The sequence below is a fragment of the Pongo pygmaeus genome, chromosome 19 (genome assembly GCF_028885625.2).
Source record: "Pongo pygmaeus isolate AG05252 chromosome 19, NHGRI_mPonPyg2-v2.0_pri, whole genome shotgun sequence".
NCBI classification, from domain to species: Eukaryota; Metazoa; Chordata; class Mammalia; order Primates; family Hominidae; genus Pongo; species Pongo pygmaeus.
Window position 1 is genome coordinate 93977769 of NC_072392.2, and position 12131 is coordinate 93989899.

Genomic DNA, 12131 nt, shown 5'->3' on the forward strand with positions numbered 1-12131 from the left:
CACTTGAGTCTGGGAGTTTGAGGCTACAGTGAGCTATGATTATGCCACTGCACTCCAGCCTGGGTGACAGAGTGAGACTCAAAAAAAAAAAAAAAGAAGAAGGTTTAAGAAACAAGTTTCTTAAATTTGTTTAAGTTACAGTGGCTCACGCCTGTAATCCCAGCACTTTGGGAGGCTAAGGCGGGTAGATCACTTGAGGTCAGAAGTTCGAGACAAGCCTGGCCAATATGGTGACAGCCCATCTCTACTAGAAATACAAAATTAGCTGGGCATGGAGGCGAATGCCTGTAATCCCATTTACTAGGGGGGCTGAGGCAGGAGAATTGCTTGAACCTGGGAGGTAGAAGTTGCAGTGAGCCGAGATCGTGCCACTGCATTCCAGTCTGGGCAACAGAGCGAGACCCTGTCTCAAAAAAAAAAAAAAAAAAAAACGGAAAAAGAAAAGAAACAAAGAAACAAGTTTCTTGTCTGCAGGACTTCTCAGAGGCTTTGGTATAGTCCTGTGCCTAACCTGCAAGAGGGGTATGGGGAATGAATTCAGTGCTTCCCAAGTGAATCTGACCACAGAACCTTTACAGAGCACCCGGCAGGATGAGGGTTCCACGGCGCAAACTTTGGGAGCCCTCTGCCCCCATCCCCCTCTATGCCCTTGTGTGCCATGCTTACACCCTGCCACCACCTGGATATTCTGGTGTCTGGGAAGCCACTGTCACCCCTCTGGACCATTGGCATGGGGCGGGGTGGCTGGAAGGGCTTACCTGGGCCAGGGCAGCTGTCTCAGGCCTCACCCTCACCCACCTTGTCTCCTAGGCCTGCCTGGCACTTCTCCCTTGCTGCAACCGAGGTATGGGCCTGGCATCGCAGGGGCAGCAGGGGATCTGACTGCTCTTTCTCTGAGCTGGGGTGGAGGGAAGCCGAACCTGGAACGGCAGAGGCTGGAGGCTCTGGGGTCCCACCGGATGAGGTTGGGCTGTGCAGGTCTAGGGAGGGGTGCCGTGCTGAGGACCCCATCCTGCAGGTCACATGGTGGGCTTTAAGGAAGACCACTACATGCTGCGGGAGAACCTGATGGCCTCAGACCACCTGGACACACCCATGCTGCGTAGCGGGAGCCTCAAAGGCCGTGACGTGGTCCGCTGGAAGGTCACCAACAACATGCAACGGCCTGGCTTTGCCACTCATGCCGCCAGCATCAACCCCACAGAGCTGGGTGAGGGCAGGGCTGGGCGCCACAGCTCTGGGCAGTGCCCTTCGGGCCCTCTGTTCCAGATCTGGGATCACAGCACGCCTCTTCTCTGGGTGTGGGGTGCAGGCACAGGGCTCAGCCACCTTTTGCCCTGTCCTGATGGTGCTATCAACCTCGTGCCTCGGTGTGCGTGGCCTGCTGGCCAGGCGTCCCCTGATCCTAGCATGGTTGCTGGAGGGATGCTCTGTGGTGCCCGTCATGCAGGGGGCTGACCACCTCCATCTCACCCCCTCCCACCGCCTTTCCCTAGTGCCCTACGGGCTGTCCTTGCGCCTGGCCCGCCTTTGCACCGAGAACCTGCTGAAGCCCGACACTCGGGAGTGTGCCCAGCTGCGCCAGGAGGTGGAGGAGAACGTAAGGACCCAGGAGCTAGGCCTGGCAGGAGATGTGGGTATGAGGGCGGGTGAGGTGGGCAGGGCAAAGCGAATGCGGTCGTGGCACCGAGATTCATTAACTAGGGGAGAGAGGCCTCTCTGGACCTGTGCCTGGCAGGGGGCATCCTGGGATCTGTTTCCAGAGGGCAGGAGGCCAGAGCCTGGGCCCAGGATGCTGCCCCACGGGGCATGCCCCAGCCAACCCTGAGGATCTCTGGGTACAGAGGCTGCCTGGCTCCCTGGGTCCCCAGCCTGAGGGCTTGCCATGGGGTGGCCTAGGCCCAGCCTCACGCCCCTCCCTTGCCTGGCAGCTGAACGAGGTCTACAGGCAGATCTCCGGTGTACACAAGCTCCAGCAGACCAAGTTCCGGTGAGTCCTGGGGTGCCCGGGTTGGGTGGGGGAGCCGCTCCTACCAGGACTCCAGGAGCTGAAGCCCCCAGGCAGATCAGGCCTCCACTTCAGGGCTATCTAGCTCACAGCGCCCTCTTTGTCCCCACAGGCAGCAGCCCAATGCTGGGAAAAAGTGAGTAGAAGACTCGCGGGTGAGAGGGCTCCCACTTCCTGCCTGCCTGTCCCCAGCCCAGCCACTGCCTCGTCCGTCCCTACTCCATCTCCATCCCATAGGAAAGGACGGTCGGATGTGTCCGTCGGGTTCGGACCTTCATTCGTTCCTTTGACCATTTCTTCAACAAATGCTAGTGTGAAGTGCTTGCTATGAAGTGGCCCCTGGACTAGAGCAGGCAAAAGCAAATCAACCCAGTCCCTGCCCTCATATAGGTGACCGTCCAGCCCCCCACCCAGTACCAGCGATAGCAGGTGCCCATCTCCATCTGCTCCAGGGTCCAAGACCCTGATCTTGGGTGCACCTCTGGGGGCCAGGCAGGTTACCGAAAGGCTGGGCCAGCAGGTCACACACCTCTTTCCCCAGGTCCTACTCCGGGTCCTGGCCCTTCAGGGGGAGAGAGAGGGAGTGTGAGGAGGGGGTCTTGATGCAGGGACAGAAGAGCTAGAATCACAGCACATGGCCATCAGTAAGAACCGTTGGCTGGGTGTGGTGGCTCACACCTGTAATCCCAGCACTTTGGGAGGCTGAGGCGGGTGGATCACCTCAGGTCAGGAGTTTAAGACTAGCCAGGCCAACATGGTGAAACCCCATCTCTACTAAAAATACAAAAAGTAGCCGGGTGTGGTGGTGGGCACCTGTAATCCCAGCTACTTGGGAAGCTGAGGCAGGAGAATCCCTTGAACCCGGGAGGCAGAGGTTACAGTGAGCCGAGATTGCGCCACTGCACTCCAGCCTGCGCAACAGAGTGAGAATCTGTCTCAAAAAAAAAAGGAATGGCTGACCAGCATTTCTGATCCTGCTACGGGCCAAGCATCGTCCTAAGGGCTTTCCGTGTGTGGTCGTCTTATCCAGCCCTCTCGTCAAGCCTGTGAGGTAGATCTCACTGCTGTTCCCATTTTGCAGATGAGGAAGCTGAGGCTCAAAAGGGTTAAGTGACTTGCCCAAGGTTACCCAGCTATCGAGAACTAGAGCCAGGGCTGGGGCCGCGGCAGCCTGGCTTGAGCACTCACACCCTTAGCATCTTGCTGTCCAGCCCTTGATGAGGTGGGCAGAGAAGCCCATTTCACAGAGGAGGATGCTGAGGACAGGGAGGCGCCATGGCTGGGCTGAGGCTGCAAGGTAAAGGGTATGGGGCTGGCATAGGCCTGGAGCACTGCCTGCCTCCGAAGACCCTGCACTTCTTGCTGTCTTACATCCTGGCCCCTGAAGGGGAGAGGACAGGCAGGAGGGACAGGGCAGCAGGTGCCAGCCTGACCCCTCTGCTGCCTGAACCCTCCACCCTCGACCCAGGCAAGACCACACCATTGTGGACACAGTGCTGATGGCGCCCCGCTCGGCCAAGCCGGCCCTGCTGAAGCTTACAGAGAAGCAGGTGGAACAGAGGGCCTTCCACGACCTCAAGGTGGCCCCTGGCTACTACACCCTCACTGCAGACCAGGGTAGGAGGGCAGGTCCCCTGTGCCACTGCCTCGCACCTCCCGCCCGTGTGGCCCTGTGACCCACCTCTGACCACCTCCGAACTCCCACCCAGACGCCCGGGGCATGGTGGAGTTCCAGGAGGGCGTGGAGCTGGTGGACGTACGGGTGCCCCTCTTTATCCGGCCTGAGGATGACGAGGAGAAGCAGCTGCTGGTGGAGGCCATCGATGTGCCCGCGGGCACTGCCACCCTCGGCCGCCGCCTGGTAAACATCACCATCATCAAGGAGCAAGGTGGGTCAGGGTGCGGAGAGTGGGGGAGGCAGACGGGGGCTCGGGGGCACTGGTTCCTCCTGCTTAAGTGGAATTGCGACCTGGCCATGTGGCCTGGGCTAGTCACTTAACCTCTGCACGCCTTGGTTTCTCCATCTGTAAAATGGGTAAGGGCTCTTTTACAGAATACAGGGCTGTTCACCTCGCCACACTGCCTGGTGGTGAGCGCTTAGTAAATGGAAGCTTCTGTTGCATCCTCATAAGGGCCAGACCCTTGCTCCTCTCTATCTAGAAGAGGGGTTGGCCAAGGCATCACACCATGGACATCTGAGCTCTCCTCCCACCTGTGCCCGAAGCCACAGGCCTCAGGCCTGTTCCTGCTCTGCTCCAGCCCTGGGGCTGAGGGCTCCATCTCTGGTCCTGCCCGTGCCTGGCCTCCCTCCTCTGCCTGGCCCTTCCAGGATGTCTGGACACTTTGTTCCAGACCCACTTTTTGTTTTCTTGAGACGGAGTCTTGCTCTGCCATGCAGGCTGGAGTGCAATGGCACCATTTTGGCTCACTGCAACCGCTGCCTCCCAGGTTGAAGTGATTCTCCTGCCTCAGCCTCCCGAGTAGCTGGGATTACAGGCGCTCGCCACCACACCCAGCTAATTTTTCTATCTTTAGTAGAGATGGGGTTTCGCCATGTTGGCCAGGCTGGTCTCGAACTCCTGACCTCAGGTGATCCACCTGCCTCGGCCTCCCAAAGTGCTGGGATTACAGGCACGAGCCACTGCGCCCGGCCCCTCACCTTTTTCTGGAAGGATTTTCCGTTTCGCTCCTGTGCCTTTCCCAGAGGGCAATGCATAGAGGGAACCAAGCGGACAACTGGATTCTGGGCTGGGCTGGACTGGGCAGGGCCGCAGGAGAGCAGGAGGTGGGAAAGGACTGGGCCCAGCACGCTCTGACCAATGCCCGGGCTCCTTGCAGCCAGAGACGTGGTGTCCTTTGAGCAGCCTGAGTTCTCGGTCAGCCGCGGGGACCAGGTGGCCCGCATCCCTGTCATCCGGCGCGTCCTGGATGGCGGGAAGTCCCAGGTCTCCTACCGCACACAGGATGGCACCGCGCAGGGCAACCGGGTGAGGCTCCGCCACAGGGTCGAGGGTCCAGCCCGGGGGGCTGCGTGGGCACTGCATTGGGTTCCCAGGACAAAGCAGCACATGGCAGCTGCTTGAGTCCCTGGATGCTGGCCGTGCCCCTGGCTGGCCTCCCAAGGACACATCCACCTGCTCCTGCCACCCTGTGGCAGGGGAGTCTCACCTGCCCAGGGTGCCAGTGACACCCTGGGTGAGGCTCCATTGCTGCCAGGGACTCAGGCCAAGAGGGCTCTTTCTTCCTTCATGGGCCAGGGACCTGCCCAGACCATTCCTGTCCCCTCCTACAACCCAGGATCCACAGGGTAGCCAAACCGCTTGGAGATAAACTCCCCCTGTATGCCCCAGTCCGGGGGGCTTTGGGCTTCTTGAGCTGGGATCGAAGACCCCATGTCCCCAGGCCCGACTCCCCAAGGGCTGTCACAATTTGCCAAGCAGCAAGAGCAACCCTTCAAGGCAGGGAGTGCCGTAGCTGGACCAGCATCACCTTCACTGCTGAGCCCCAGTGCTAGGGTACAGCCAAACCAGGTGGCACACAGGCTGGACTGGGTGTACAGGCTTCATAGTTTTGTTTCTTTTGTTTGTTTTGTGTGGGGATTTTTTGCTTCTTAATTTTTTGGGGAGACAGGGTCTTGCTATGTTGCCCAGGCTGGTCTTGAACTCCTGGACCTCGAGTGATCCAGCCACCCCGGCCTCCCAAAGTGCTGGGATTACAGGAGTGAGCCACCACGCCCAGCCTAGTTTTTGTATTTTTAGTAGAGATGGGGTTTTGCCATGTTGGCCAGGCTGGTCTTAAACTCCTGATCTCAAATGATCCTCTCACCTCGGCTTCCCAAAGTGCAGGGATTACAGGTGTGAGCCAGTGCACCTGGCCTTTCTAGTTTTTAAATGTTGGCAACAAATCCATAATTAAAAACAAAGGCCGGGCATGGTGGCTCACACCTGCAATCCCAGCACTTTGGGAGGCTAAGGTGGGAGAATCACTTGAACCCAGGAGTTCAAGACCAGCCTAGGCAACGTGGTGAGACCGTGTCTATACATATAATTTAAACATTAGCTGGGCATGGTAGTGCATACTTGTGGACCCAGCTACTTGGAAGGCTGAGGCAGGAAGATCACTTGAGGCCAGGAGGTTGAGGCTACAGTGAGCCATGTTCATGCCACTGCACTTCAGCCTGGGCAACAGAGTAAGAAAGACCCTATCTAAAAAAATAATAATAATTAACTTTTTAAAAATCAAACAAAAAAACAAAGAAACAAAACCTGGCTCAGTGCAGTAGCTCATGCATGTAATCCCAACACTGTGGGAGGCCCCAGCGGGAGGATCACTTGAGTCCAGGAGTTGCAGGCCAGCTTGGGCAACATAGTGAGACCCTGTCTCTATGTTAAAAAAATAATAATAATAAAAAAGGCCAGGCGAGGTGGCGTATGCCTGTAATCCTAGCACTGTGGGAGGCCAAGGCAGGCGGATCGCCTGAGGTCACGAGTTCGAGACCAGCCTGGCCAACATGGTGAAACCCTGTCTCTACTAAAAATACAAAAATTAGTTCGGCATGGTGACACGTGCCTGTAATCCCAGCTACCCGGGAGGCCGAGGCAGGAGAATCGCTGGAAACCAGGAGGTGGAGGCTGCAGTGAACCGAGATCATGCCACTGCACTCCAGCCTGAGCGACAGAGTGAGACTCCGTCTCAAAAAAAGAAAAAAAAAATTATCTCAAAAGTAATAAAGTCTTGCCTCCCTGGGCCCACAGGCCCATCCGGCAAACATAGGGGAGCATGTAGTCAGCAGGCCCAGGCTGCCTGGCCACATCCTATTTTTATTTACTTCTTTTTATTGATAGGAACTGTTCTTATTATTTTTCCAATGTCCCCCCATAAAAATTCCAAAGAATAATTTTTTTTTTTAAGAGACAAGGTCTCCCTCTAGTCCAGGGTGGAGTACAGTGGCACAGTCCTAGCTCTCTGCGATCTTGAACTCCTGGGCTCAAGCAATCCTTCAACCTCAACCTCCCAAGTAGCTGGGACTACAGATGTCCACCACCACACGGCTAATTTTGTGTTTTTTTTTCTTTGAGACGGAGTCTCACTCTGTTGCCCAGGCTGGTGCAGTCTCAGCTTACTGCAACCTCCGCCACCAGGGTTCAAGCGATTCTCCTCCTCAGCCTCCCAAGTAACTGGGACTACAGGTGCGCACCACCACACCCAGCTAAATTTTGTATTTTTAGTAGAGACGGGGTTTCACCATGTTGGTCAGGCTGTTCTCAAACTCCTGACCTCGTGATCCGCCCACCTCAGCCTCCCAAAGTGCTGGGATTACAGGCGTCAGCCACCGCGCCCGGCCATTTTGTATTTTTAGTAGAGATAGGGTTTCGCCATGTTGCCCAGGCTGGTCTCAAACTCCTAGGATAACATGATCCTTTTGCCTTGCCTTCTGGTTATCCTGTTACACTTGTATAAAGATGCTTTGAGGCTGGGTGCAGTGGCTCATGCCTGTAATCCCAGCACTTTGGGAGGCCAGGGCGGGCGGATCGCTTGAGATCAGGAGTTCAAGACCAGCCTGGCCAACATGGCGAAACCCTGTCTGTACCAAAAATACAGAAAATTATCTGGGTGTTGTGGTGTGCACCTGTGGTCCCAGCTACTCGGGAGGCTGAGGTGGAGCCCAGTAGGTGGAGGTTGCAGTTAGCCGAGATAGTGCCACTGCACTCCAGCCTGGGTGACAGAGTGAAACCCCTGTCTCAAAAAAAAAAAAAAAAAGCTTTGATATTTGTTTTTTAAAACATTTTCTCACCTTTTTATTTTTAAAAACTTCAACATACAGAAAAATGGAAGGAACGATAAAACTAGCACCCATTTACCCTTTACATAGATTCACCGATTGCTAATATTTGCTTTCTCTCTCTTTCTATATAGATAGCAACATAGAAATATAGATAGAGATGTGGACATCTGTATCTTCACATTGATTATACTAGTACCTAAAATTAGTCCATATTCCAGCCAGGCGTGGTGGCTCACACCTGTAATCCCAGCACTTTGGGAGGCCGAGGCAGGTGCATCACCTGAGGTCAGGAGTTTGACACCAGCCTGACCAACACGGAGAAACCCCGTCTCTACTAAAAATACAAAAATTAGCCGGGCATGGTGGCACATGCCTGTAATCCCAGCTACTAGGGAGGCTGAGGCAGGAGAATCATTTGAACCCAGTGGGTGGAGGTTGCACTGAGCTGAGATTGCGCCAGTTCACTCCAGTCTGGGCAAAAGAGCAAAACTGCATCCCAAAAAATATATAAAATAAAATAAAATTCGTCCATATTCCAATGTCCCCTTGTTCGGATGTCCCAATAATGTCCTTTATAGCTTTTTTCCCCCCAATGCAGGAACTAATCAAGGATTTGGCATTGACTTTTGTCACGTGTCTTGACTCCTTTAATCTAGAGAAGTTTCTGGCTTTGTCTTCCGTGACACTGACTTTTGTTAAGACAAGTTCTCGCTCTGTCACCCAGGCTGGAGTACAGTGCCTCACTGCAACCTCTGCCTCCCGGGTTCAAGCAATTCTCCTGCCTTAGCCTCCCCAGTAGCTGGGATTACAGGCACCAGCCACCATGTCGGGCTAATGACACTGACGTTTTTGAAGTATCTGTGTAGGTTGCTTGCAGGCAGCTCCCTGGTTTTTTGTTGTTGTTTTGTTTTTTGTTTGTTTGTTTTACAACTATGGGTCTCACTTTCTGAGTTGGGTGGCATGAGGTTGCCTCCCCAGCCATGGCCCTGGCTGCTGCCCCTGGAATTGAAATCTTGCCCTGAAGTGCCACCTAGTGGTCTTCTGTGTGAAGGATTTTTTTTTTTTTTTTTTTTTTCCTCCCAGTTCTTATTCTGGAAAGCTCAGGCATGCTCCACGGCATTGAAAGGAAGATGGGTGGCTCACGCCTGTAATCCCAGCACTTGGGAAGGCCAAGGTGGGCGGATCGCTTGAGGCCGGGAGTTCAAGACCAGCCTAGGCAACATAGGGTAACCGTGCCTCTACAAAAAAAAAATTAGCCAGGTGTGGTGCACGCCTGTAGTCCCAGCTACTCAGGCGGCTGAGGGGAAGGACGGCCTGAGCCCAGGAGGTCAAGGCTTCAGTGAGCCGTGATTGTGCCCCTACACTCCAGCCTGGGTGACAGAGTGAGACCCTGTCTCAAAAACAAACAAACAAACAAAAAAACACAGAAACGTGGCTGGGCATGGTGGCTCATGTCTGTAATCCCAGCACTTTGGGAGGCCAAGGTGGGAGGATCACTTGAAGTCAGAAGTTCGAGACCAGCCTGGCCAACATGGTGAAACCCCATCTCTACTAAAAATACAAAAATTAGCTAGGCGTGGTGGCAGGTGCCTGTAATCCCAGCTACTCGGGAAGATGAGGCATGAGAATCGTTTGAACCTGGAAGGTGGAGGTTGCAGTAAGCCGAGATCATGCCACTGCACTCCAGCCTAGGCAACAGAGTGAGATTACGCCTCAAAAAAAAAAAAACACAAAAACCTGAACCTCATGTAAGTACTCCACCCAGCAAGCAGGGATGGTCTCTGCAGCGTCCATGAGGTTGGGTGGGAGCGTGTGGCCATGACTCTTGCCTCAGCCCCCAGCCATGACCCTGACCCTGACCCCCTCTACTCTCAGGACTACATCCCCATGGAGGGCGAGCTGCTGTTCCAGCCTGGGGAGGCCTGGAAAGAGCTGCAGGTGAAGCTCCTGGAGCTGCAAGAGGTTGACTCCCTCCTGCGGGGCCGCCAGGTCCGCCGTTTCCACGTCCAGCTCAGCAACCCTAAGTTTGGGGCCCACCTGGGCCAGCCCCACTCCACCACCATCATCATCAGGGACCCAGGTAGGCAGAGCCTGGGGGTCAGCTTAAGCAGGAGGAGAGGGAAGACTGGGGGTCTCTCAACTAGGTCTGCCAGACTTAGCAAATCCAAACACAGGACGCCCAGGTAAATCTGAATTTCAGATAAACAACATACACGTTGGTAGGATAAGTATGTCCCATGCAATATTTGGAACATTCTTATCCTTTTTTTTTGCAAAATGGGCTGGGTATACTGGCTCACGCCTGTAATCCCAGCATTTTGGGAGGCCGAGGTGGGAGGATCACTTGAGCCCAGGAGTTCTAGACCAGCCTGGGCAACATAGTGAGACCTCGTCTCTACAAAAAATAAACAAATTAGCTTGGCATAGTGGTGTGCACCTGCAGTCCCAGCTATTCCAGAGGCTGAGGTGGGAGGATCACTTGAGCCCCTGGGGTCTGGGCCGCAGCAAGCTGTGATGGCACCAGTGCACAGCACCTGGGCCGTGGAATGAGATCCTGTCCCTCAACAAAAAATAATCTTGTTGCTTATCTGAAATTCAAATGTAACTAGGCATCCTGCGTTTTATCTGGCAACCCCACAGCCAGAGAGGCTGAGATCATGTTGTCACCACACAGCAGGAATTCTCCCATCAGACAGACCCTGGCCCTTTGGCTTCAGCCTCAGTTCCAACTAACATGCAGGTGCTTGTGGAAGGAGTGGGCCAGTTCGTTCCTATCAGCCCTCAGCCTCCCCGCTGGGAGAAGGCCTGCCGGGCAGATGGGAGAGGAGGGAGATACTCAGGGTACAGTGTGGAGATGGGGTGGGGAGCAAATGTTCTCATGTGGAATGTTCCCTGAGCTGCCAAGGGAGAAAGGGGCAGACCAACTCCCTCCTCCTTCTGTTCCTCCAGAGACCCTCCTGGGTCCTCCGCCAAGCTTGGCAGGATGCTCTATGTGGCAGCAATGGGGCACCAGGTCTCCAGAGACGCGGGTGGGCAGGTCTGAGTTGAATGCGCTGGGCAGAGCGCCCTGGGTGTTTAAGTGGGTGTCTGGCGCCCCCTGGTGGCAAAGGGGGATCTGAGTGATTGCCCTGCCCCGACCTAAAACCCATTAGATGAACTGGACCGGAGCTTCACGAGTCAGATGTTGTCATCACAGCCACCCCCTCACGGCGACCTGGGCGCCCCGCAGAACCCCAATGCTAAGGCCGCTGGGTCCAGGAAGATCCATTTCAACTGGCTGCCCCCTTCTGGCAAGCCAATGGGGTACAGGGTAAGGCGGGGGGCTGAGGGCCACGACAGGTGGATGGGCAGTCTGGCACCAGCACTCACAGAAGAGGTGGGCTGTCCGAGGCCAGGGCCCCCTGAGAGAGAGCAGACAGTGGAACCTAGCACAGGCAGTCAGAGGGAAACCCGGTCTGTGCTGGGGAAGAGGGAAGACCCATTCCTGAGTTTATCTGACATTTGCCCTCCGTCCTAGAATGGGGCCCCCTCCCACCCCCGCATGGGAGACACCCCCACCTGCTCTGCCCTAGTCCTGACGTGTGCACATGGCAGATCTCTCAGCCCCTCCCTCGGGCCTCAGTGTCTCTCATCTGTGCAAAGAGGACAGTAAGGGCAGAGGTCAGCGGAGGGACAGGCAGCTTGGGTGCCTGCTGCTCCCCGCTGACCAGGACCCCTGTCCCTGGGGGTAGGTAAAGTACTGGATTCAGGGTGACTCCGAGTCCGAAGCCCACCTGCTCGACAGCAAGGTGCCCTCAGTGGAGCTCACCAACCTGTACCCGTATTGCGACTATGAGATGAAGGTGTGCGCCTACGGGGCTGAGGGCGAGGGACCCTACAGCTCCCTGGTGTCCTGCCGCACCCACCAGGAAGGTGAGGCCTCGCCATGTCTGTCCATTTGTCCCCTGGCTGCCCTGATGCCAGCGTGCCCAGCCCTCCCTCCCTCTGCCACTGACAGCACTCTTCCTGTATCCCCCGCTCCCTAGTGCCCAGCGAGCCAGGGCGTCTGGCCTTCAATGTCGTCTCCTCCACGGTGACCCAGCTGAGCTGGGCTGAGCCGGCCGAGACCAACGGTGAGATCACAGCCTACGAGGTCTGCTATGGCCTGGTCAACGATGACAACCGTAAGAACCAGATCCTTCCTGCCTGCCCACAGGGAGAACAGCTATGGAAGGGGAGGGGACAAAGCTGGAGGGAGCTCTCGGTCACTCCCTGGACCTGCTGTGCAGGGCACTCGAGGCCTTCATCCTGGTCAGCAGATAAGCCTGAGGCATCTTTAGGGTTTTGGCCAGATTTGGG

The 12131-nt window shown here is 55.7% G+C and overlaps 1 protein-coding gene across 12 annotated transcripts in view; it reads left to right on the forward strand.

Annotated features, from left to right (window-relative positions):
• ITGB4 (integrin subunit beta 4) overlaps window positions 1-12131 on the forward strand; it is a 37270-nt gene that overhangs the window by 18509 nt on the left and 6630 nt on the right. For all 12 annotated transcript variants that reach the window (XM_054458790.2, XM_063655362.1, XM_063655365.1 and 9 more), the window contains 12 exons: window positions 811-844; window positions 1019-1210; window positions 1497-1600; window positions 1932-1990; window positions 2121-2144; window positions 3477-3625; window positions 3718-3897; window positions 4847-4995; window positions 9669-9873; window positions 10946-11103; window positions 11525-11705; window positions 11819-11956. In XM_054458790.2, coding sequence (XP_054314765.1) covers window positions 811-844; window positions 1019-1210; window positions 1497-1600; window positions 1932-1990; window positions 2121-2144; window positions 3477-3625; window positions 3718-3897; window positions 4847-4995; window positions 9669-9873; window positions 10946-11103; window positions 11525-11705; window positions 11819-11956 — 1573 coding nt within the window. The remainder of the gene's footprint in view (window positions 1-810; window positions 845-1018; window positions 1211-1496; window positions 1601-1931; window positions 1991-2120; window positions 2145-3476; window positions 3626-3717; window positions 3898-4846; window positions 4996-9668; window positions 9874-10945; window positions 11104-11524; window positions 11706-11818; window positions 11957-12131) is intronic.